Here is a 21535-nt window from a genome sequence, read left to right as displayed (position 1 = left end):
TTATGTTTGTGTTGGTGTGTGCCTGACTGTGTCTGAAAACCACATATGTAATGAATGTTATTGTTATTCTAAATCAGTGGTTTCATTTAATCCTTAAATAACTTGAAGCGTTGCAGGTGTACAACTGTGAGGAGCTGGTTCTCTGACTAAGGGCTTGGGTCTGTCACCTCTCTGTCTTGTGTTGTAGTCTGCAGACCAGTGTGGTCGGTGGGAGACCAGACCAGTGGGATGCAGATGTTTTAGGGGGTGAAGTAATTCCCGTCCGTGGCGTAATGCTGCCCACAGAGCCCAGGTAGAGGAGGTCTGACAGGGCAAGCACGTGCCTGGTCCACTGCTCTCACATGAGCTCAGCTTCTCCCCGCACACTGCTGGTGTTTGTAATTACACCAAATCAAATGCTCACAGCACAGGCAGCCAGAAGTGTGACCGCTTTGTTCTTCCACCAGATTTGTAATACTTCCTCCAACACTGTTTAACACTCGGGCTGATGCCCACCAGGCACACACACACACACACACACACACACACACACACACACACACACACACACACACACACACACACACACACACACACACACACACACACACACACACACACACACACACACACACACACACACACACGCGCAGATGGATCCAAAGGGGAAATCATGAGTGTTATTCACCCAATTCCTGGATGCTTTATTTTCTCTTAATCAGTGGTGACTGGTCGTATATAACAACATTTTATACTAAACATAATCTTCTATTAATTAGCCATGCACATGCTGCTCTGACCAACAACAGATGTGAGTCAGTGGATTACTATAGGCCCTAAGTACGGTATAATATTCTTGATTCAATTAAAGCAAAATATGTAAAAACATATGGAATCAATTAATGCTATGACCTAAGACAGATATAATGCTATGACCTAAGACAGGTATAATGCTATGACCTAAGACAGATATAATGCTTTGACAAATAATGATGGCGCCGGAGGGACTGGCTGCTGTTTTATCGGCTCTTAACCAACCATGCCATTTTGTTTGTTTTTTTGCGTTGTTCGTAACTTGTTTTGTACATAATGTTGCTGCTACCATCTCTTATGGCGGAAAAGAGGTTCTGGACATCAGAACTCCAATTACTCACCTCAGATTAGACAAAGAGTTTTTCTTCAATGAGTCGGACGGGAGGGATATACTGCAGACACCCAACCAGGCACAGATCCTCGTCATTCGCTGGAGAAGGAAACTGAGATTTCGCAGAAAAAGATCAGGGTGCCTTGTCAAGATCAGGCGACGAGTGGCTAATCTGCCTCTGCCTTCCATCCTGCTAGCTAATGTTCAATCGCTGGAAAATAAATGGGACGAACTGAAAGCACGTATATCCTACAAACAGGACATTAAAAACTGTAATATCTTATGTTTTACCGAGTCGTGGCTGAACGACGACATTAAGAACATACAGCTGGCGGGTTATACACTCTATCGGCAGGACAGAACAGCAGCCTCTGGTAAGACACGGGGCGGTGGGTTATACACTCTATCAGCAGGACAGAACAGCAGCCTCTGGTAAGACACGGGTCGGGGGCCTATGCATTTATGTAAACAACAGCTGGTGCACGATATCTAAGGAAGTCTTGAGGTTTTGTTCGCCTGAGGTAGAGTTTCTACCAAGAGAGTTTTCATATGTATTTTTCATAGCTGTCGGCATACCACCACAGACCGATGCTGGCACTAAAACCCCACTCAATGAGCTGTATACCGCCATAAGCAAACAAGAAAGAGCTCATCCAGAGGCGGCGCTCCTAGTGGCTGGAAACTTTAATGCAGGGAAACTTAAATCAGTTTTACCTAATTTCTATCAGCATCTTAAATGTGCAACCAGAGGGGAAAAAATTCTAGACCACCGTTACTCCACACACAAAGACGCGTACAAAGCTCTCCCTTGACCTCCATTTGGCAAATCTGACCATAATTCTATCCTCCTGATTCCTGCTTACAAGTGAAAATTAAAGCAGGAAGCACCAGTGACTCAGTCTATAAAAAGTGGTCAGATGAAGCAGATGCTAAACTACAGGACTGTTTTGCTAGCACAGACTGGAATATGTTTCGGGATTCTTCTGATGGAAATGAAGAGTACACCACATCAATCACTGGCTTTATCAATAAGTGCATCGATGACATCGTCCCCACAGTGACTGCACGTACATAACCCAACCAGAAGCCATGGATTACATGCAGCATTCGCACTGAGCTAAAGGGTAGAGCTACCACTTTCAAGGAGCGGGACTCTAACCCGAAAGCTTATAAGAAATCCCGCTATGCCTTCTGACGAACCATCAAACAGGAAAAGCGTCAATGCAGGAGTTAGATCGAATCGTACTACACCGGCTCCGACGCTCGTCGGATGTGGCAGGGCTTGCAAACTATTACAGACTACAAAGGGAAGCACAGCCAAGAGCTGCCCAGTGACATGAGCTTACTAGACGAGCTAAACTCCTTCTATGCTCGCTTCGAGGCAGGTAACACTGAAACATGCATGAGAACATCAGCTGTTCCGGATAACTATGTGAGTACACTCTCCGCAGCTGATGTGAGTAAGACCTTTAAACAGGTCAACATTCACAAGGCCGCAGGGCCAGACTGATTACCAGGACGTGTACTGCGAGCATGCTTGTCTTCACTGACATTTTCAACCTCTCCCTGTCTGAGTCTGTAATACCAACATGTTTCAAGCAGACCACCATAGTCCCTGTGCCCAAGAACACTAAGGTAACCTGCTTAAATGACTACCAACCCGTAGCACTCACGTCTGTAGCCATGAAATGCTTTGAAAGGCTGGTCATGGCTCACATCAACACCATTATCCCAGAAACCCTAGACCCACTCTAATTTGCATACCCACCTACCGATCCACAGATGATGCAATCTCTATTGCACACCACACTGTGCCTTTCACACCAGGACAAAGGAACACCTATGTGAGAATGCTATTCATTGTCTACAGCTCAGCGTTCAACACCATAGTGCCCTCAAAGCTTATCACTAAGCTAAGGACCCTGGGACTAAACACCTCCCTCTGCAACTGGATTCTGGACTTCCTGACGCGCCGCCCCCAGGTGGTAAGGGTAGGTAACAACACATCCGCCACGCTGATCCTCAACACGTGGGCTTCTCAGGGGTGCGGGCTCAGTCCCCTCCTGTACTCCCTGTTCACCCATGACTGCATGGCTAGGCACGAATCCGACACCATCATTAAGTTTGCTGATGACTCAACAGTGGTAGGCCTGATCACCGACAACGATGAGACAGCCTATAGGGAGGAGGTCAGAGACCTTACCGTGTGGTGCAAGGACAACAACCTCTCCCCCAACGTGATCAAGACAAAGGAGATGATGGTGGACTACAGGAAAAGGAGGACCCGAGCACGCCCCCATTCTCATCGACAGGGCTGTAGTGGAGCAGGTTGAGAACTTCAAGTTCCTTGGCATCCACATCACCAACAAACTAACATGGTCCAAGCAAACCAAGACAGTCGTGAAGAGGGCACGACAAAACTTATTCCCCCTCAGGAGACTGAAAAGATTTGGCATGGTTCCTCAGATCCTCAAAAGGTTTTACAGCTGCACCATCGAGAGCATCCTGACTGGTTGCATCACTGCCTGGCATGGCAACTGCTCGGCTTTTGAACGCAAGGCACTACAGAGGGTAGTGCGAACGGCCCAGTACATCACCGGGGCCAAGTTTCCTGCCATTCAGGACCTCTATACCAGGCAGTGTCAGAGGAAGGCCCTAAAAATTGTCAGACACCAGCCACCCTAGCCATAGACTGTTCTCTCTGCTATTGCACGGCAAGCGGTACTGGAGCAAGTCTAGGTCCAAGAGGCTTCTAAACAGCTTCTACCCCCAAGCCATAAGACTCCTGAACATCTAATCAAATGGCTACCCAGACTTTTGGCACCCCCCCCTATTTTACACCGCTGCTACTCTCTGTTGTTATCATCTATGCATAGTCACTTTAATAACTCTACCTACATGTACATAAGCATAAGCAAGTAAGTAAGCATTACTACACCTGTTGTATTCGGCGCATGTGACAAATAACATGTGATTTGATTTGACCTAAGACAGACATAACGCTATGACCTAAGACAGACATAACGCTATGACCTAAGACAGACATAATGCTATGACCTAAGACAGACATAACGCTATGACCTAAGACAGACATAACGCTATGACCTAAGACAGACATAACGCTATGACCTAAGACAGACATAACGCTATGACCTAAGACAGACATAACGCTATGACCTAAGACAGACATAACGCTATGACCTAAGACAGACATAACGCTATGACCTAAGACAGACATAACGGTATGTTTTGTGTCAAACTCTCACATATACAGTAGGACGTTTTGTTTAACATGTTGACCATGTGTAAGTGGACTATATGGCGGTTCCGTATGTTGTTTGTGTATGTTTAGTGACTGCTGTTGAGAGAGAGTTTTAAAGGATCTGGTGTCATCTGTCTTGTTACCAGGACCCAGGTGAGGCGAGGACCAGCCGACTCTTCGTCTCCACAGCAGACTGGGACGTCTCGCACAGTCAAACGATACCCATCATCCACTGGCCCCATCACCTCCAACGCCCTGCCCAATGGCAACGCACATGACAATGGGAAGGGGAATGGTCGTAACGGCCACAGACCCTCCACCAATGTCCACACCAACAGACAAGTCAACGATGCAGTGGCGCCAGCAGGTAATGACCTGAAGAAAAAAAAAAGTTTCATCCATGTTGATACCACTGTTCTTTATTTCTTTATTACCCTGCTTTCTAACAAAGTTAAAACAAATATACCCTACGGTATGTAGGACACACACACACACACACACACACACACACACACACACACACACACACACACACACACACACACACACACACACACACACACACACACACACACACACACACACAGTGAATTTCTGTCTTCACTGAATGGAACATTAGATTTCAGGGGGAGTGGTGTTGGCTCCGTCCCAGGCTCCCCTCCCTCCCTCCCTCCCTCCCTCCCTCCCTCCCTCCCTCCCTCCCTGTGGTTTTCATCACATGAGCGACAGACGTTTGATATCCGCTCTCTGCTCTGGAGTGTCTGCAGTGTTCAATCACAGGACAACCGTGCTCCCTCCCTTAAGACCCAGAGAGGGAGGTGGGAAGAAGGGGGAGGCACCACGGTCCTCATTGTCACCTCGGCCCCATGACAGGCTGCACCCTGACAGAACCCTCCCCCCCACCACCAGAAACTTCCAGAAACCCCTCCAACCTTCTCAGAACAGAGCCCTCTTTAAAGCTGTCTGCTGTCTAAGTTTGTCTTGTTTTTCCCTCCTACTAGGGCAACGGTGTTGAACAGCTTCCCACCATTACACAAGGTTTACTCACACATCTAAAACACCCTTTCCCAATAATAAAGGCTTGGAGGACATGCATCCTCCTCTCAGCTGTACCGTTCCATTGCCAAGGCACTGTCACAAACACACTCACGCATAAACAAACACACACACGCCCAAACACACACACTCATATTAACCTCCCCTTCTGTTGGGCTAGCCAGGCAGCAGGGCCAGAGATTGTGTCTGTCTGTCTGTCTGTCTGCGGCTCGTTAAGAATGCAGCTCTTCTCCAGCGCAGCGCTGCCCTGCTCACCCAGGTCTCTGTGTGTCGCTGTGCTCCAGGGGCCAACCTTACCTCCAACCTGGACCGCATCAAAATCGTCTTCACCCCCATGGTGTGTCGGAGGGTGTGCAGTGGTGGCCGCTGCTACAACAACTGTGAGAAGGGTGACACCACCACCATCTACAGTGAGAACCAGCACCAGCACCAGCCACCCAAGACCCAGGGCTTCAGACTCTGTGAGTTCCCCCTTTTCTTCTCTCTGTCTCTCTTCCTACACTGTCTGAATGTAGTCCAGGGATGAGAGGGGGAAAGAGGGGCTCCTGATAGGTAAACCCATTTCCACTACGGAACTGTCAACACTGAATAGCAGGCAGTCAGGGAGAGAGAGGGGACAAAGTGGGGGAGATTATGCATGGTCGGGAACAGTGTGAAAGAGAGAGAGATGGGCAGAGGGGAGAGAGCGAGGGAGAGGGGAGAGCAGATTAAGAGCAGGTCTCCCTGCCCATTGTGTTGCAGGGCTCAGTGGAGGGGGTTAAACTGACCACACACGTGGAAACAGCGCTCTCACGCTCCCAACACTTACCACAGTCTTTTTGTGGTTTACGTCTCGCTCTCAGCGCCACTGTTAACCATTTAACGTGCTCACTGGGAGCGATGGAGGGAAGGAAATAGAGAGAATGAGCGAGGGAGAGAGAAAGAGAGGGAGTAACAGCGTGAACAGGATTTTATAGGGATTATATTAAAGCTGCCATTTATCCACAGGCTTTGCTACAAACTCACACAGGAGAGTCGTCTCCCTCCCTGTCTCTCCATGGTGGGGGAGAACAATAACCAATGCTGAGGTTCCGGCCCTGTTTTCATAGTGTTCCCCTCAGCCCCTACCACACAACTAAGGCTAACAGTAATCACTCAATCTGATTAGAAGTGAAGAGCGCCCATATCAAATAAACACACCGCCGCCGCCCCACACTTAACACACAAAGCACCTCATGGGAGAAACTGGCTGAGTTCTGAATAGATAAACAGATTGTTTTGCAGATTTATGCTCCCATTAATAGGTTTTGCGAAAATGTTAAGTTACTCCAAACTTCAATGGCTTGGCAGAGCCGTTTCACAATGCATTCTTGGCACTTCTGGGTGATCCTGAGAAGTAGTTTGTTTTTGTTTGATTTTATTTTAAAGAAATCTCTGACCATTAAAACATCTGTAAAAAGACTCTGTTAAAGGAAATTTCTCGACATCCAAGCTGGCATTTTGTTGTTGCTGCGTGTTCCTCAAGGAATGTCAAGTGGACAGCGAACAGTTATGTCAGGTTGTTGTTATGTTCCCAACGTGGGGCAGTAAAAACTAGGTGGATAACATCATTACACTGTTGGGCTCCCTGGATTCACAACATTGAACAGTTATTCTAAACCCTGACATTACTGGGACAAGAGACTTAGAGAAGCCATTTAACAATGCATTTCAAAGACGTTGGTGGTGGTGTGTGGCACGGGCCTGAATTGTATCATCCTATCTGTCTGGTAGGTAGAGGTTGGGTAAGAGAAAAAGTCAGGTTGTTGTCTAGGAATAATTCCTGCCCCATGCTGTTAACTAGGGCTAGGCTGAAGTTGAAGCTGGGACTGAGACTGTATCTGCGGCGAGACTGAGAATGTGTCTGCGGCGAGACTGAGGCGGAGACAGACTGTGTCTGCGGTGAGACTGTGTCTGCGGCGAGGCTGAGACTGTATCTGCGGCGAGGCTGAGACTGTGTCTGCGTCTGCGTCTGCGACGAGACTGAGACATACCTATATGCATACCTATATAACGTAGATACATGACGTGACGCCACGTAGAATTTTGCGCTATATGTGCAACACAGCATTCCTTAAATAGCCCACAATGTCTGCTGTGTGGATGGAGCAGTCAACAAGTCGAGCAGTCATTTGAAGCGTAACACAATGTCAGCGAGACAACTCAAAGGCGAAATGCCAAGAAAATGGAATTCATTGCCCTTGACAATCAACCGTTCTCTGTCGTGGGTGATGTTGGCTTTCGCCGACTGGTCAAGCACCGGTACACACTACCAAGTGCGCTATTTTTCAGATGTTGCCCTACTGGAGTTACACAGTAATAACGTCACTGCTATTAGCTTCACGACATACATACTATGGAATGTCGTTTGGGTCTTTGCAAGTCAAACGATGTGTTTACAATACCATGTTGGTAATAAAGCATAATTTCTTCGACCGCAACTTCTGGGGTAGCTAGCTTTAGCTTGGTACCTAGCTAGCACCAATACAACCAGCCTGAAAAAAATGACTAGTAGCAACTGCAGTCATTTTCATTATTCTTAGCAATGATTTAGGAATCCTTGTGAGTAAGTATTAGCTAGGTTGCCAGTTGTTGTTCACCTATTGAAATTGAACATCAGTTCATGAAAATAAATAGCTAGCCAGCTACTTAACACTGTTGCCCAAAGCTAACATTATAAGCAGCCAGCTAGCTTCATCTGGCAAGTGAGGCTCGACCGGACCAGGTGATGTGTTGTGAAGCTAGCTACAATAAGGATTAGGCACAATAGTGGAATTTGCGGTTTGCCTTCAAAATAAAAGTATGTCATTGACAGTGATGCAACTTTACCAGCATCATAGCATACGTATCGATGAATCGTTGTGACATATGAAATACGAGTGATAGTGTAATCAATGTGTAATAACTACGTAAAAAATGTGTTAAATTAAGTGACCTGCAGTCATATTCAGGTCCTGATTGGTCAACAAGCTTATTTGACATGTCAAATAGTGTTAAATAGTATATGTTTTGACACGCAAAGACCCAAACGGCATTCCATAGAAATCCTGGTTGAGAATGAAACGACTGAACAAATGAACAACGAAACAGCACAGCAAGTAAGTGACAGAAATAGGTTTTGATTGTTTTACTGGTAATGGGGACATACAAAAATGCCATCAAAATGACTTTTTGGTCAGTGTGGTGTGTGTGGACCTTTAATTTAACTAGGCAAGTCAATTAAGAACAAATTCTTATTTACAATGACGGCCTACCACTGCCAAAAACGGACGATACTGGGCCAATTGTGCGCCGCCCTATGGGACTCCCAATCACAGCTGGATGTGATACAGCCTGGATTCAAACCAGGGACTGTAGTGACTCCTCTTGCACTGAGTTGCAGTGCCTTAGACCGCTGCGTACATGTGTGTGTTAACTATTTAACTGTACTAGAATACTTAAAAGTCTGCAGAAATGTTAAATATCGGTATCGTTATTTTTGGCAAGGAAAATATTGGTTATCAGTATCGGCCAAAAATGTCATATCAGTGCATCACTAGTCAGGATAAGTCTAGATATGCAGCATAAAAAAAATCTGGGTCATTTTTGGTACTTTTGGACCAAAAAAGGAATCAACATTTTTTATTTTGTTCACTTAGAATATTACCTTTTATTTGGGCAAGGCTGTTATCAATTTTTCATTTTTCAGGCTTTGAAGTATGAGTGAGTTGAGGTTAAGGTTTGAGCTCCTTTGTATATCCTGGTATGGAGCAGGTATGTAGGACACTGGGACCTTTGCCAAGAGATGAAAAGGCTATCAACTCAACCTGTCAAGCACCAGCTGCTTCTCATTGTAGAGGAAGATTGCAGGGTTGCAGGGTGTAAAGCAAAGTAAATCAAATCAAAGTATTCAAAGAAAGACAGTGTTATGTAGGGATTCAATAGTCTTATTATAAGGCCACAAGGCAAGACCCAAATGCAGACACAGGAGTCAGATGGTTGAGCTCCGATATTTATTACAACAAAAGGGGTAGGCAAAAGGCAGGTCGGGGATAGGCGAGAGTTCATAAACCAGGTCAGAGTCCAGGCGATATGCAGGCTCGAGGTCAGGACAGGCAGGGGTTCAGTGATCAGGTCCGAGTCCAAACAGTACCAGGCGATAGGCAGGCTCGAGGTCAGGGCAGGCAGGGGTTCAGTGATCAGGTCTGAGTCCAAACAGTACAAGGGGATAGGCAGGCTTGAGGTCAGGACAGGCAGGGGTTCAGTGATCAGGTCTGAGTCCAAACAGTACAAGGGATAGGCAGGCTCAAGGTCAGACCAGGCAGAGTGGTCAGGCAGGCGGATTCGGCATCAGGACAGGCAAGGGTCAAAACCAGGAGGGCTAGGAACAAACAGAGACTGGGAAAAACAGGAGCTAGGAGAACTGCTGGTTGACTTGGCAACACAAGACAAACTGGCACAGAGAGACAGGGATAAATACAGCAGGGACTAATGGGGAAAACAGGGGACACCTGGAGGTGGGTGGAGACAATCTCAAAGACAGGTGAAACAGATCAGGGCATGACATTTATCTGCTCAAGAACCAATTGCCTCACTCCTTTGAAATAGGTGAGAGATTCATTTTCAACAGAGAAAGTATCAAATATAGGAGTGTGTACATTCCTTATTTTATTGAAACCTGGGTGTTTAAATGAGGCACAAACACACATCATGGGACAGCTGAGAAAGGCTTGGCTTAATAGGGAGGGGTGATATTATGAGTGTGTGTTGCCCTCAGGGTGAAGTTGGAACTTCATAAACCCATGTCAAAGGAGGTGTCTGCTAGTGAATGTGGTTATGTGAACATTACATTCCAGAAAACAAGTTGGCCGCATGAAGTCTCCGTACACACTTTCTTTTAGAACTATCCCTCCTGCTTCTCATTATGTGTATGGGTCCAAGCATAAATCAACTAATTAAAGCTGGCGGTTCCTTACACTAACTAACCTTTCTCTCCGGTAATGACCTTGGTCTCTCTTGCTCTCTCTCCTGCAGTCTTCTGTCAGATCCCCTGTCTGAATGGTGGGCGCTGCATTGGCAGGGACCAGTGCTGGTGCCCATCAAACTCGACAGGGAAGTTCTGCCACCTCCCGGCCCCCCCTTCTGCCAGACCCACCCTCAGCCGGAAGGACGGCAGCCTGGCCGGACTTAACTCCTCATCCCACTCCATGTACACGCTGCCGCTGTCCAATCAACAAGGTAATCACCTAGCCATCTGTCTGGCTGGCTCGATGGAACACAAGGACACAGTCTCTGGCAAGGTCTCCAGGGCCTTCCCAGCCCGGTCTCCTGTAGACACACTGTTTCCTCTAGTTCTGCTCCAGTTCTGCAGTTTAATGCTGTCCTTTATAAATTGAATTAATCATGCCCTCTCAACTGTTCTGGTTCTGTTTGAACTAACTCAGGTTTATTTGTTGATGTGCATTGGCCCAGTTAGTAACTGTGCCGTAATCTACCTTTGCGAACCAGCAGTGAATGGATTCTCAGTAGAATATGTAATGGGGTGTTTTGAGGATAGTGCTCCATCTATAAACAGAAGGTCCTATAGTGAATTAGAAACAGATCATGCCCTAACCAGTGCCATGAAGAGCAGCTAAAATGAGCAGCCAGGGGGGTGCTGTGGGATTATTTAAGATGTCCTTGAAGAGGTAGGGTTTAAGATGTTTTGGGAAGATGGGCAGAGACTATGCTGTCCTAGTTTCAGGGGGAAGCTGGTTCCACCATTGGGATGCCAGGACAGGGAAGCGCTTGGACTGGGCTGAGTGGGAGTTACCCTCCAATAGGGGTGGGAGGGCCAAGAGACCAGAGGTGGCAGAACGGAGTACTCGGGTTTGAGCAGAGGCTGAAGGTAGGTAGGGGCAGTTCCTGTTGCTGCTCCGTAGGCAAGTAACATGGTCTTGTAGTGGATGCAAGCTTCGACTGGAAGCCAGTGGAGTGTGCAGAGGAGCGGGGTGACATGGGAGAATTATGGAAGGTTGAACACCAGGCAGCCTGCAGCTTTCTTGATGAGAAGCAGGGGTTTGATGGCACAAGTGGGGAGCCCAGCCATAAGCGAGTTGCAGTAGTCCAGACGAGAGATGACAAATGCCTTGATTAGGTCCTGCTTTGCTTCCTGTGTGGAGTAGTGTCATACTCTACGAATGTTGTAGAGCATGAACCTGCAGGAGCGGGTCACTGCTTTGATGTTTGCAGAGAATGACAAGGTGTTGTCCTGGGTCACGTCAAGGTTCTTTACACTCTGGAACAGGGATACCAAGAAGTTGTCAACAGTGATGGAGAGGTCTTGGAGCAGGCAGGCCTTCCCCGGGAGGAAGAGCTTGTCGTGGTTGAGCTAGAGCTGGTGAGCCGACATTCAAGTTGATATATCTGCCAGGCACGCAGAGATCTGTGTTGCCACCTGGGTTTCAGAAGGGGGAAGGAGAAAGGTAGTTTATTGCAGAGCCGACTGATTTGGTGTATAGAAAGAAGACAAGAGGGCATAGAACCGTGCCCTGAGGGACACCAATAGTGAGAGTACTTGGTGCAGATCCTCTCCGCCACTTGGTAGGAGCGGACTGCCAGGTAGGATGCAATCCAAGAGTGTGCAGAACCTGAGACCCCCAGCTCTGAGAGGGTAGAGAGGATAATCTGATGGTTCACGGTATCAAAGGCAGCAGATAGATCTAGGAGGATGTGAAAAGAGAAGAGAGAGTCAGCTTTGACTGGTTAGGGTCAAGAAGATAGTTCTGAGAGAGATTGTGAGAGAGTTGGTCAGAGACAGCACGCTCAAGTGTTTTGGAGAGAAAAGAAAGAAGGGATACCGGTCTGTAGTTTCTGACGTCAGAGGGGTCGAGTGTTGGTTTCTTGAGGAGGGGAGCGACTCAGGCCATTTTGAAGTCAGAGGGGACACAGCCAGTGGTCAGAGATGAGGAAAGTGAGGAATGGGAGAAGTTCCCAGAGATGGTCTGGAGAAGGGAGGAAGGGATGGGGTTGAGCAGGCAGGTTCGGGCTCCCGGACATCACTAGTCGCATGATTTCATCTGTGGAGAGATGGGAGAAAGAGAGCAAGGCGTAGAGTTAACTTTCTGAGTCAAAATGCAAGCCGAGCTCTACCGCTCAGATTGTTTTGAACATGACATAAAAAACATAAGCCTATGCAACATTAATCTATTAAAAACAGTTCTGTAGCAATGAGGTTTGTGCAGTAGGCTATAGGTCCAATACAGTATCACCGCATATTGGCTTTGCTTGAATTTCCAATAAAATAAAATAAAACTTCAACATTTGAGGTAGGCTATATGATCACACTGGTAATAGATCAGTTGTTGTATTACATGTGAGGCACAGCTGAGTGAGCATACATTTACATAATTTGCTTTTTATTTTTATTTTACTGTACTGATGGTGCCTGCATCTGAGGGTCAGTCTCAGCGGAGGGAGAGAGCAGCAGACTGAGGGTCAGTCTCAGCGGAGGGAGAGAGCTGCAGACTGAGGGTCAGTCTCAGCGGAGGGAGAGAGCTGCAGACTGATGGTCAGTATCAGCGGAGGGAGAGAGCTGCAGACTGAGGGTCAGTCTCAGCGGAGGGAGTGAGCTGCAGACTGAGGGTCAGTCTCAGCGGAGGGAGAGAGCTGCAGACTGAGGGTCAGTCTCAGCGGAGGGAGAGAGCTGCAGACTGAGGTTTTGCCTCTCAACGTCCCTCCACTCTCCCTGTCCTCCACTATCACTGACCAAAAAGGGACACCGTCTTCCAGCTGATGGCGGAACTCGTGTCGCATCGCATTATTTCTGCCTCATGCACAAATTCATGTTGTTACTCCTATAAACAGAGAAATGTAATTATCCCCCCCAAAACCAAGCCGCTAATAACAACAACACAAGCCTATAGATGCACTTTCCTACTCATTCATTACAGCTTCAGTGCTTGTTGTAGCGCGAGTGGAATTATGAAGAATGCACATTTTATGGCTTATAAAAGTGTTGACAGTGCTGAGCGAGAACTTAAACATGAACTCAGTCATATAAACATCAGCTCTGTAATGTATTTGTTGACGGTCTCTCTCTCTAGTCATGGTTTTAAAAGTTTTGAAATCTCACAGTATCAACTTTGCTGTAGCTTTCTTTTATGCCTGCTACGTTACTGCAGACAGTCATCTGAGCCATCCGAATGGCCAGCAGTAGGCCTACAGTGCACGTGATTTGCCCACCGGGCCCGCCAGGAAGGCAGAGTTTGTACCTTCAGACACATGAAATGGTTCAAACACCTGGTTGATGTGCTAACAATCATCTGCAAGTTATGAGCAGTCAGCAGTTCACACATCAAGTAGGCTACTGGGAAGACAGGCAGCACTTAAAGTAGATGGCCCTAGTAAAAAGACAGTACTAGACAACACCAGATTAAGACCTTTAGCTATGGAATGAAGCACTTTAGTATGTTTTAAGTGCCCTTTCATTTGTACTGTATCTCTATATGCTAAGACCTGGCTTGGGCTGAAGAGGTTATTTATAGCCTTTTGGGAACATCCTTTGAGAAGCATTGAATTTCAGATTTTACTGCAAGGTCAGGTCCAGGACATCATGTTCTTTACCATGTCCATCCAGACTGGGTTCAAGGTGTTTCTGCTGGTGTGATGGTAGAGAGTTTTGCCTGACTGACTGTGCGTTCTGTGTCCTGTCCAGTCTCTCTACATCCGTCCCTGGTGAATGTCCACATCCAGCACCCCCATGAGGCTGAAGTCCAGATCCACCAGGTAGCCCGGGTCAAGCTTGGCCAGAGACCCCCCGCAGCCGAGGGGGGTCACTCTATACAGCAGCGCTCCCAATCTGGCCATGGCAACGACAATGGGCCTGGGTATGGGCACTCCAATGGAAACGAACATGGGAATGGGCACGGAAACGGACACACCTTCGCCAACGGGAACGGCAGTAGCCACTCCAGACCCCACAACCGGCAGAACGGATACGTGGGAAGGTGCTTCCAAGAGACCGTCGATGGACAGGTACAGTGCTCTGAGTGAAGTACACTGAACACAGTACATTATAGTTGATGATGATCCTAGCTAGGGCTGTGGCGGTCATGACATTTTGTCAGCCGTTAACTGTCATGCAAATAACTGCCGGTGTCACGGTAATTGACCCTTAATTAATATAAACACGTTTAGTATCTGCAGGCTTTCATGCATAGCCTACAAGCCACTGATGCGGACCTTTGGAACATCTACATTTTAAAAAGTTTAATAAATGTATTTAATATAGCCTACACCATCACAATAAATCCATTATTCATTTTAGGCAGGTCTAAAGAAATGATGATATGAAGAAAATGTAGTTTATTTCAGAAGAACAGAATAGCGTATTCTGAGTTGTCCTTATATTAGGGCCTGATATGGCTGTGGGCAGACAAGATTTGCTAAGAATTCCCGTACCATTGTTTTATAATAAGAATAATACAATTGAACATAGCTGAAAAAAATAGAAAGGATATTTTGCCCAAACGATTTCCTGAGGGAGTGCGCACATGCTGTAACGTTCGTCTAATTCCTTCTCCTCGGATGAGGAGGAGCATGTGTAACGGATGTGAAATGGCTAGCTAGCTAGCGGGTACGCGCTAGTAGCGTTTCAATCAGTTACGTCACTTGCTCTGAAACCTAGATGTAGTGTTGCACCTTGCTCTGCAAGGGCCGCGGCTTTTGTGGAGCGATGGGTAACGACGCTTCATGGGTGTCAGTTGTTGATGTGTGCAAAGAGTCCCTGGTTTGCGCCCGTGTCGGGGCGAGGGGACGGTTTAAAGTTATACTGTTACACATGGATCAGATCAACACGCAGCGAGGTATGAAGACATGAATGAATTTATTAAACAAGACGAACACTGACACGAACTACACTTGAATAACTACAAAACAACAAAACGACGTAGACAGACCTGAACTTGAGAACTTACATAGACACGAAGAACGCACGAACAGGAACAGACTAACCTTACGAATGAACAAACGAAACAGTCCCGTGTTGTGCAACGGACACAGACACAGGAACAATCACCCACAAACAAACCTTAATATGGTTCTCAATCATAGGAAACGTCAAACACCTGCCTCTAATTGAGAACCATATCAGGCAACACATTTAACCCCACATAGAAACACATAACATAGAATGCCCACCCCAACTCACGCCCTGACCAACTAAACACATACAAAAACAACAGAAAACAGGTCAGGAACGTGACACATGCAGCTATTCTGTGTCGAGCGATTAACAAAGTCATAATTTGAAACAGGTCCTCCTATATGCTTGAATTATAATTATTTATTCAACTTTAATTACATTGTAAGGCTGCATGATGCGACTCTAATGATGATTTAAAAATAGGCTACGCTAACAGTTATGTGGCCACTTTAGTTGTGATACACACCTTATATAGGCCTATGGGCAAGGCTACATGATGCGTGTCAGTCACTATGATTTGAAAAGGTCGCAAAATAATGCATGCTCTGTTTCTTGCCTTAGACTGCCCACACTAGGCATCATTCACAAGTGATAATATTCTCACTCGTCAGACTATTTTCAATGTAAACTTGTCTTTAAATACAATATACTAATTAATATATGTGTGAAATTAGGTTTGGTTTAGAATGGACCATTATCATGCACCTGTCGGAACAAGAGCAGGGGGAAAATAGACATGTCATCAGTATGCACTTGAATAGCGAATGGAGGATGCTTTTCCCACGGTTCATTTTCATGCCAGCCAGGTAGGCTACTCTGGTGTAAAGCAAACCAGTGTGCTAATATTAGGAAAGTTGAGAAATAAATATAGTAGGCCTTAATAGAGGTTTTCTCATGCAAATGCATAGGATAGCCAATAGAAATGTTGCATAACATGGGTTTATAAGAACACTTATTTCATTCCGTTCATCAACCAGCTATGAGGAGCTGGCTCTCGCTCCACAACAGGTGATCCTATTCTGCTCAAACTCTGAATGCAAGAGCTCTAAGTGTTTGATTTTCAATTGCATTTGCATTGACATCAGAGTGATTAGAGGGACAGTAGAGCCCTGAGTACCAGGCTATTAGTGACTGGCCGTTAGCAAGTTTGGTCTTGACTGACTTTGCCAGTGCCCTAGTTAGATGTTCCATAGCAATGTTTCCTTATCTTTTCTTCCCAAAGATCTGTGAGGCACCATTTGCCAGGCAGTGAGGTTTGATAATAATCTCTCCAAAATTAGCCAAGCTCCTTAACAAACCATGCCAGCAGCAGCAGCAGAGCTATTTGTGGAACAGCCTGATTATGTCCTCTGCTGCTGTCTAACCAGTCTCAGGTGTGTTCTGTTCAGCTCACTCTGTCCTCATTCCGATGGGAAGACTCACACACTACTACACACCCATGCATAAACACACAACACACACACACAATCCAATTAAACACACACACACACACACACACACACACACACACGCACACACACACACACACAGGTATTACACACACACAAATACAGTGACGTTAAACAACATACTATCAAATGAAGTGGAAAGGAAGGTGTCAGTGATGTGTCCTGTGTTGTGTGAGTGTGTTGAGATGTGTGTGTGTTGTCATTGCAGTGTGGGAAGCCTCTTCCTGGCCTGACCAAACAGGATGACTGCTGTGGAAGTGTGGGAGCCTCATGGGGTCTGAACAAGTGCACAGAGTGTCCAACCAAACCAGGTGAGTCCCCTCACATACTGAACACACTGAACCACTGAACCTCCTCCAGTGCTTTACCTTGTGTTATATCTTTGTTATGATGTGTTACTGTAGCCAAACATTTCCTTTTACTTCATTCATAAACACAATGTATCTCTGAGAATAACAGTCAGTTACTTTAACATGGGGTGATAATTCAGGATGATTACTGATTTGTGTATCCCAGATTAGAAGGATTGTACCTCGACTCCATTCGCATCGGGACTTACTTGTCGTCTTATTATAAAATTAAGCAGTTTTCACTTCTTGAAAAAAAACAAGGCACCAAATGAAAACACATTTAGCATGAATAACAGAGGCTGGCAGGAGTGCCACCCAGCCTGCGGGCAGGCAGAGAGAGAGAGGCTGGCTCTCCCTCTCCTACTTTAAGTAACAGAAGAGAATGAACAGCTGTGGTCCCTGACCTAAGCTGCCTGGACTGTCGCTGCTGTGTGTTCCCTCATTGTGTTTGTAATAGAAGAGCACTCCTGACCCCTGGTGACCCCCCCAAGGACACCCAAGTTCTGTTACTGCAGTTCTCCAAGGGGGTGTGATGGTTGGGAGGGACTGTCCCTGCCCTTCAGTGTTAATTCCTATTAGGAAGAGGTCTGGCTGCGGTAGATGTCAATTGCCTGCACAGGGTGCTGTCATAGCCTGTCCCTGTTTAGTGTCTGTCTGTCTGCCGGAGCTCTAATCACGAGCAGACATCATCTCACTCAGGTCCATTCATCACAAACACAAATCTATTCTTCTCTTCTCTCTGTGCCAGAATCTCTCTCTCTCATGACCCACATCAGCATCTCTTTTGGATCCCAGATGTTTTCCTCTCCTCTGTCCTTTGAAGTGGGGAGAATCAGAACTATCCCTCCGTTCTCTCATTTTGTAGTAGTTTAGGGGCAGCTTGGGCCTCAGTCCCAGGTCACATGCAGAGTCAGATGAGAGAATGAAAGACAAAGAAGAGAAAGATGAAGCCACATAGGTCCTGTGCTAGTTGGTATACTTTGAAGGACTTAATAGGGAATACTTGGCATTTCTTTCCAGTCTTATTGTTCCCTGTATAGAAATGTGTCCAGAACTCACTTTAACTGGCTTGATTATACTTTGTAAACTAAAACAAGTGGACAAGCATAAATTAAGAGTAATCATTTTGTCATCCCGTACATCTCTCTGGGACTGGTCAGGTCAGTCAGTTGAGGGCTTGATGACAAGTATCTGTAAGGAAGTAATTTTGTCATACAAGTGATTGCGGACATCGACGTCTTGCTCCCAGACAAATTACACAACTTCTTTGCTCACTTTGAGGACAATACAGTGCCACTGACAAGGCCCGCTACGAAAGCCTGTGGGCTCTCCTTCACCGTGGCCAACGTGAGTAAAACATTTAAGCGTGTTAACCCTCGCACGGCTGCTGGCCCAGACGGCATCCCTAGCCACGTCCGCAGAGCATGCGCAGACCAGCTGGCTGGTGTGTTTACGGACGTATTCAATCAATCCCTATCCCAGTCTGCTGTGCCCACATGCTTCAAGATGGTCACCATTGTTCCTGTTCCCAAGAAAGCTGAGCGTGGTGTCAGGAAAATAACCTCTCACTCAACATCAACAAAACAAAGGAGATGCTCGTGGACTTCAGGAAACAGCAGAGGGAGCATCCCCCCATCTACATCGACGGGACAGTAGTGGAGAAGGTGGAAAGTTTTAAGTTCCTCGGCGTATACATCACAGACAAACTGAAATGGTCCACCCACACAGACAGCGTGGTGAAGAAGGCACAACAGCACCTCTTCAACTTCAGGAGGCTGAAGACATTTGGCTTGTCACCTAAAACACTCACACACTTTTACAGATGCACAATCGAGAGCATCCTGTCGGGCTGTATCACCGCCTGGTACGGACACTGCTCCGCCCACAACTGAAAGGCTCTCCAGAGGGTAGTGAGGTCTGCACAACGCATCACTGGGGGCAAACTGCCTACCCACTAGGACACCTACACCACCCAATGTCGCACAAAGGCCAAAAAGATAACTAAGGACAACAACCACCCGAGCCACTGCCTGTTCACCCCGCTATCATCCATAAGGCGAGGTCAGTACAGGTGCATCAAAGCTGGGACCGAGAGACTGAAAAATAGCTTCTATCTTAAGGCCATCAGACTGTTAAACAGCCATCACTAACATAGAGTGGCTGCTGCCAACATACAGTACAGACTCAAATCTCTGGCCACTTTAATACATTTAATAAATGGATTTAATAAATGTATCACAAGTCACTTTAAATAATGCCACTTTAATAATGTCTACATATCCTACATTACTCATCTCATATGTATATACTGTATTCTATACCATCTACTGCATCTTGCCTATGCCGCTCGGCCATCGCTCATCCATATATTTATATGTACATATTCTCATTCACCACTTAAGATTTATGTGTGTTAGGTAGTTGTTGGGAAATTGCTAGATTACTTGTTAGATATTACTGCTGTCGGAACTAGAAGTACAAGCATTTCACTACACTCACATTAACATCTGCTAACCATGTGTATGTGACCAATAAAATTATAATTTTTTATTTAACTAAGCAAGTCAGATTTTTACCTTCTCAGCTCGGGGATTCAATCTAGCAACCTTTCGGTTACTAGTCCAACACTCTAACCACTTTGATTTGATACCTTAGAGAACTATTTATTACTATTTATAACTTGTCAGAAACTACTAAATGCTTTTTGCACCCCATGACAAAATGTGTAGAATTGCAGGAAATAAGCTTTAAACGTGCAACAGTTCCTCTCCACCAACAAGAGGGGTGTGAACAGTTTGTGTCATGAACAGTGCTTGTGCCCATAGAAATAGACGTGGCATCTACTCACATGCACAGGGGAGTGCGGGATGTTCCCCAATGCTGGAAGGGGGGCCCCCCGAGTGAAAAAGCTTGGGAACCCATGGCTTAGACCACTTGTTCAACCTACTCTTTCCAGAACCTTTTAATGTGTCTCCTCTGGTCAGCTCTAAGTTAAATCAGTTTTAAGAAAATATCACAGATAATAAAAAATACCAAAATAATTAAAAAGCAGCAGTAAATAACATTAGCAGGGCTATATACAGGGGGTACCGGTACAGAGTCAATGTGTGGGGGCACCGGTGTCGAGGTAATTGAGGTAATATGTACAGAGTTATATGTACAGAGTAATTAAAGTGACTATGCATAGATTACAACAGAGAGTAGCAACAGCGTAGAGGGGGGGGGGGGGCAGTGCAAATAGTCAGGGTAGCAATTTGATTAGCTGTTTAAGAGTCTTATGGCTTGGGGGTAGAAGCTGTTTAGAGCCTCTTGGACCTGCACCTGGTGCTCGGGTACCGCTTGCCTTGCGGTAGCAGAGAGAACACTCTCTATGACTAGGGTAGCTGGAGTCTTTGACCATTTTTAGGGCCTTCCTCTGTCACCGCCTGGTATAGAGGTCCTGGATGGCAGGAAACTTGGCCCCAGTGATGTACTGGGCCGTACGCACTACCCTTTGTAGTGCCTTGCGGTTGGAGGCCGAGCAGTTTCCATACCAGGCAGGATGCTCTCGATGGTGCAGCTGTAAAACCTTTTGAGCGTCTGAGGACCCATGCCAAATCTTTTCAGTCTCCTGAGGGGGAATAGGTTTTATCGTGCCCTCTTCACAACTGTCTTGGTGTGCTTGGACAATATTAGTTTGTTGGTGATGTCAAGGAACTTGAAGCTCTCAACCTGCTCCACTACAGCCCTGTCGATGAGAATGGGGGCATGCTCGTTCCTCCTTTTCCTGTAGTCCACAATCATCTCCTTTGTCATGAGCACGTTGAGGGAGAGGTTGTTTTCCTTGCACCACACCTTCAGGTCTCTGACCTCCTCCCTATAGGCTGTCTCATCGTTGTCGGTGATCAGGCCTACCACTGTTGTTTCATCAGCAAACCTAATGATGGTGTTGGTGGTGTTGGAGTCGTGCCTGGCCGTGCAGTCATGAGTTAACAAGGAGTACAGGAGGGGACTGAGCCCGCACCGCTGAGAGGCCCCCTGTGTTGAGGATCAGCATGGTGGATGTGTTGTTACCTACCCTTACCACCTGGGGGCGGCCCATCAGGAAGTCCAAGATCCAGTTGCAGAGGGAGGTGTTTAGTCCTTAGCTTAGTGATAAGCTTTGAGGGCACTATGATGTTGAACGCTGAGCTGTAGTCAATGAACAGCATTCTCACATAGGTGTTCCTTTTGTCCTGGTGTGAAAGGGCAGTGTGGTGTGCAATAGAGATTGCATCATCTGTAGGTGCTGTATGCAAATTGGAGTGGGTCTAGGGTGTCTGGGATAATGGTGTTGATGTGAGCCATGACCAGCCT

At 46.4% G+C, this 21535-nt stretch overlaps 1 protein-coding gene across 1 annotated transcript in view; it reads left to right on the top strand.

Annotated features, from left to right (window-relative positions):
* The window catches only part of LOC129811654 (latent-transforming growth factor beta-binding protein 2-like), a 149552-nt gene that overhangs the window by 66056 nt on the left and 61961 nt on the right, over positions 1-21535 (top strand). The window contains exons 4-8 of the mRNA XM_055863125.1: positions 4532-4752; positions 5726-5902; positions 10473-10676; positions 14134-14453; positions 17059-17161. Coding sequence (XP_055719100.1) covers positions 4532-4752; positions 5726-5902; positions 10473-10676; positions 14134-14453; positions 17059-17161 — 1025 coding nt within the window. The remainder of the gene's footprint in view (positions 1-4531; positions 4753-5725; positions 5903-10472; positions 10677-14133; positions 14454-17058; positions 17162-21535) is intronic.

The sequence above is a fragment of the Salvelinus fontinalis genome, chromosome 15 (assembly GCF_029448725.1).
Source record: "Salvelinus fontinalis isolate EN_2023a chromosome 15, ASM2944872v1, whole genome shotgun sequence".
Lineage (NCBI taxonomy): Eukaryota > Metazoa > Chordata > Actinopteri > Salmoniformes > Salmonidae > Salvelinus > Salvelinus fontinalis.
Note: the sequence above shows the minus strand (reverse complement) of the source record. Positions and strands in the feature narration are given on the sequence as shown.